Source organism: Tachypleus tridentatus, chromosome 1 (genome assembly GCF_004210375.1).
Source record: "Tachypleus tridentatus isolate NWPU-2018 chromosome 1, ASM421037v1, whole genome shotgun sequence".
NCBI classification, from domain to species: Eukaryota; Metazoa; Arthropoda; class Merostomata; order Xiphosura; family Limulidae; genus Tachypleus; species Tachypleus tridentatus.
In genome coordinates, this window is record NC_134825.1 from 186,345,701 (window position 1) to 186,351,163 (window position 5,463).

General features: G+C 35.0%; 1 protein-coding gene across 1 annotated transcript; it reads left to right on the forward strand.

Annotated features, from left to right (window-relative positions):
- The first annotated feature begins 688 nt into the window (after positions 1 to 688).
- On the forward strand, positions 689 to 2,538 carry LOC143257964 (uncharacterized). The gene is made up of 2 exons (XM_076517042.1): positions 689 to 783; positions 1,959 to 2,538. The coding sequence occupies exon 2, from the start codon at positions 1,974 to 1,976 to the stop codon at positions 2,382 to 2,384; it is 411 nt and encodes a 136-aa protein (XP_076373157.1). The 5' UTR covers positions 689 to 783; positions 1,959 to 1,973; the 3' UTR covers positions 2,385 to 2,538.
- Positions 2,539 to 5,463: the final 2,925 nt, after the last annotated feature.

The window sequence follows — 5,463 nt, forward strand, 5'->3', positions numbered from 1 at the left end:
CGAAGATAAAAAACGGCACTGTAATTTCCACAAGTTAATGATCTGAAATCCGTCATAGTCTAATTAAGAGGAATATGGTAAATATCTACACTGAAATATAATTGTTATCACGAAGATTTGATCTACAGGTTTCCGTTGTTTCCAGGAGTTTAATGTCCTAAAGTGAATAAGTTTTATTTTTTAGGCATGTTTTCAGCTAATTTCCTATCGCAGAGTGTCAGTTCAGGTAACAGTAATCTGATCAAAAGAAAACACGACAACAATTTGTGGCCATATTCGGCGTAAATATCATTCGCGAAAACGTGGTCTACGCAACCCAATTACCTAGTTTTGTGTTAATTTTTCACGAACTTGCTAGCAATTAGACATGAAATGACATGCAGAAAAGTCGCCTTTAATACATCTTTATTCTATACCACCAGCGTTAAATGCCAGTAAATTAATCAACATTACAAACGGAAGACCGGATTTAACCCTACAAACAGAATGTATACAGATCAAAATATTTAGTCCTAACAAGATATTTTTGCAGCCGACTAATTATACCATATCAAACAGTGCAAAGTACATAAGACGTCCAACTACGTAACTTACAAAAAGATAAATATAGTTAAAATCGCATAGGCGAAGAAAATGTTAAAGTTAAATGAAAGATTAAACAATTGCTAAGTTTTTGTATTTTTATTTAAAGAAAAGGACGTTTCAGGAAAGCGCTTTTCATCGGATTGTACAACTTACGAGCAAGTGATTGTTCAACCTTTCAACTACACAGCTTACTCGAGGGTAAGTCGAAGTTGTTTTTAGTGACTAGACCTATTAATATTCTTTAAGTAGTAAACTTACGGTACAGATATTCTACATCACATTTTTTTTTACATTTTAAGTCCTTTAGTCTTGTATCACCAGTTTCTTCAGTACACATTACTATACATTTTAAACAGATAAGTCTGTTTTTTGTTTTTTAATTTCGCGCAAAGCTACACGAGGGCTATCTGCGCTAGCCGTCCCTAATTTAGCAGTGTAAGACTAGAGGGAAGGCAGCTAGTCATCACCACCCACCGCCAACTCTTGGGCTACTCTTTTACCAACAAATAGTAGGATTGATCGTAACATTATAACGCCCCAACGGCTGAAAGGGCGAGCATGTTTGGTGGGATGGGGATTAGAACCCGCGACCCTCAGATTACAAGTCAAACGCCTTAACCCACCTGGCCATGCCGGGCCAAACAGATAAGTCCTGGATTTTAAGACCACCTGTCTTGACAAGTCATATTTTTGACAAAACTTTATTTTAGCCCACTGGGATCTTCCACATAGCACCAGTTATATAGACTTATATCATACTATTTAGATTACTGAAAGCACCAACTATTCACAACTTATAGATCTGTGTAATATTACCGTGACAAGGTACGTTATATATACTAGTACTAACCAGATATAAAATGGAAACTGCACAGTCTATGGCACGATAGTTTCCGAGACGTGTCAGTATTCTTCGAACCTGCATTTTTTACTGCCACAGTCCTTTTAATTACATACTGGATCTTTTGGTAAAACGATAACTCTGGATTCTTTGTCTTGTTTATACAACTACCTGCCTCACAGCTGATTGAGATTTCAAATACTGGATCTTGAAATCTACTACCAATAACAACATTATGATGACTAGATTGTTTCTCTGATACATCCAAAATGGCGGTGTTTACTTTTCGGCTTTCCGCTAATAAATACACGACGTCACGCGCACACATTCAATGAGACCAGGTATCGCTCCAATTTTTGTTAACGTCATAGAAAATTATCTTCTAACCAGTTCAAAGCTATGGATATAATTTGCTTATTCAAAATGTCTCCCTCGGGTTTTAATTAAAATTAAATTAAACTGACAATATTTCAAAAATTAACCATAATAATGAAAACCTTTTATTATAATCTTATATTATTAAACATTTTAGTGAGTGAAGAAGGATATGCCCAATGTAACAAACTCGCTTGATGGTGAACTTCCACGACTACACGGCCATAACCTAATAAGGCTAATGGGACAGTACTTGACATCTGTTTCCTTGAACCGCACCCAGTTAGAAGACGGTGACATCCAACCTGTAGACAACCAGAAAAATGCACTTATGTACATCGTCATTGTTCTGTTGTTCTACTCTTTTGGAATTGCAATTATGATGATAAAATACATGCGAAAAGAAGTCAAAGAACAAGAGGAGAGCAAAATGTATCGCCGTTACATCAACGTTGTTCACGAGCAACATCGTAACTCCATGAACAGAGCGCGGCTGGCCAATCGGTTAGCACTTCAAGCATTGAACACTGTGAATACCATTCTACAGACAACACAAACGGGAAGTAAAGTGACGTTTGTATGAAAACAAACACAATTATCCAGCATGTTTTGTAGCTTAGATTTTTAAATATTGTTCTCTAAAATCAGTCAATTATTAAATTCTTTACTGATTTTATTTGAGACGAATGTTGTATCATTATGAAACAATAACACTGGATAATCTGTTTGTATCGGTACAACCCTAATTATTACTATATCTATAAAATTCCTAAAATAAATTCTCTCTCTTTTTAAATTTAAATACTAGGAATGCTGATTACTTTAAATATTCTATTACATTTTTCTACAAACAATGACAATTTTTACGTCAAAATTAAGTTCATCGTATCTTCAAATAACAGACTGCTTTTCGAAAACTAAAACATTGTAAATAATAACTAAATATTCCACTAATAAAGTTATTTGTAAGCTACTGTAATTCCGATAAGTAAAACTTATTATCATTTAATATAAAATTATTCGATATGTTAAATATAATTATTTGACTGGCATAATTATAAGTAAAACTATAAATACCTTTATTTAAATACAGTTATCAGAACATACAAGAACTGTGCAAGACAAGAGGGAACCCTCAATAGCCGCGGCAGTTGAAAAATTCTTTTAAGTAGGATTAGAGTAAATTAATCTATGGGACATTGGAAATTGTCAAATACAAGAATCGAAACGGTTTGAGCTGCTGAGTCTAAATCTGTAATTAGATCTCAAATCGTTCAATAGGTGACGTATCTATGACGTAATTTGTATTCGGGAAAGAACAACAAACATTGAGCCGTTTTATGGACCACGACTACAAAAACATAACCCGCGTATTTGCTTAATAGTAAGTCTAAAGTTTTATAATGCTAAAAATTGGGTTGCGATAAACGTAGTAGGTAACACAAATAACTCATTATGTAGCTTTATACTTAACGAAAACAAAGTTGTACTCGCTATTAGAAGTGACTGATAACTAAATAAAAGGCCCGGCATGGCCAGGTGGTTAAGGCACTTGACTCGTAATCCGAGCGTCGCGGGTTCGAATCCCTGTCGTACCAAACATGCTCACCCTTTCAGCCGTGGGGGCGTAAATCCCATTATTCGTTGGTAAAAGAGTAGCCCAAGAGTTGGCGGTGGGTGGTGATGACTAGCTGCCTTCCCTCTAGTCTTGCACTGCTAAATTAAGGACGGCGAGTACAGATAGCACTCGTGTAGCTTTGCGCGAAATTCAGACCAAACTTAAAACAAACACCTAAATAAGAATAAGAGCAGTTATGGTCAGAGACAAATATTATAATTACATTATATTACACATTTCATTTTTGCCAATGAATTTCTGACTTCAGATGTACAGTAATCGATCTAAAGTTTTAAAAAGATGAATCCAACATAAGTGATGAGTAGACGGCTGAACAAGACATTATTCTGCAGTTTAACAGCTTGGATGATAAAAGAAACAGTAATGGTAAGTTAAAGCAGCTAGACTTCAAGAATCGTTCCCTACGCGGATTTGTGAAATTATTCACTGATATTGGATTCATGAAACCTAATTTTAGGGTTAAGCGTGGGGAACTTTCTTCCCATGTAAAAAACCCCTATCGGTTATGTACTTTGAGCTAAGGCACTTTCCTCTTTGCATTAATTGATGAACTCATAAGCGGGTCCCTAGAATTTAGAATTCTTCGTGCTGTCGAGTATATAAAATAGTCACTGCTTTAAAAGTTTCTCCTGTAATAATATCAATAATATTTGCATAACGAACTCAAATCTACTACAATCACAGGAGACGTCGTCGTTCTCACGCATTTGTTAGAGCCATCCCTGATGTGGAATCCCCGTCCAGGTTATTTCATTACAGGTAGGTTTTCTAGTGTTCACACTCAAATGTAATTTGTGTGGTACTAATGCGATTACATTAAAAAAAATGTATTTCTCCAATAAACTTTTAAATGTAAAACTAGATATTGTGCAGTTTAGTGTGTAGGTAATTACTTTGTTCAGAAAAACAAAACAAAAAACTATAAAATATTCTTATTCTACCAACAAGACAACAAAAAGAAAAAAATTACAAAGCATCTTATTAGGTAAACGAATGAAACAAATGACGTGAGAGATTTTTTAGTGCGTCAAATAGGTTACCATGGCAATCACGTAAGAGGCCAAGAACCTATAAAGTCAGGCAGAAAACACAGCTGCCATCTAGGTACTGTATAAAGACATTAAATAATAATTGAATTTAAATTCACTTGAAAGATTTAATTGCGTAATTTGAATGTCTTACTACTTAGAGTAGGATAAAAACAGTACGATTTGTAGAAAATATTTTATCAATTTCAAATATTGAATTACAGAATTAAATATGATACACGTAAAACAATACAATTTCATAGAGTTGGAATTTTGTGCTGATTTAAATTTTATTTTTTAGCAATGAAAACAAAATACTCATGTATTAAATTAGATATTAAAGAACGAGTTTATTTTGTCTGGAGAAACTACGTCCTTGGAAGCGTGTGTGTGTGTTTTTCTTGTAGCAAAACCACATAGGGCTATCTGCTGTGCCTACCGAGGAGAATCGAACCTCTGATTTTAACGATGTAAATCTGTAGACTTACTGCTGTACAAAAGGGGGACCGGTGGAGGTCGTGTAATACGTTCATTTTGTATGGGTCCGGCATAACCAAGTGGTTAGGGTGCTCGACTCTCAATCTGAAGGTCAATGGTTCGAATCCCCGTCCCACCAAACATGTTCGCCATTCCAGCCGTTTGGGTGTTATAACATTTTAATCAATCCCACAATTCGTTAGTAAAAGAGTAGCCCAAGAATTGGCGGCGGGTGATGAGGACTAACTGTCTTCCCTCCAGTCTTATACTACTAAATTAGGGAAGGCTAGCGCAGATAGCTTTATGCGAAATTCCAAGTAAACCAAACCAATTATGATATATATTACGCGATGTTTTATAATATTAAGTCGCTTCTTTATCATGCGCAAATCTATTTAGGACGTTCGAAACTTTAAATAACACATATACATATATATATATACAATTTGTTATTGTAACTCAAAAACAAGTCGAAACAAAAACAGATTAAACAAAAAAAAAACGCTGCATCAAGCTAC

Coding starts and splice junctions, on each gene's coding strand:
- LOC143257964 (XM_076517042.1), top strand. CDS start 1,974: ATGCCCAATGTAACAAACTCGCTTGATGGTGAACTTCCACGACTACAC.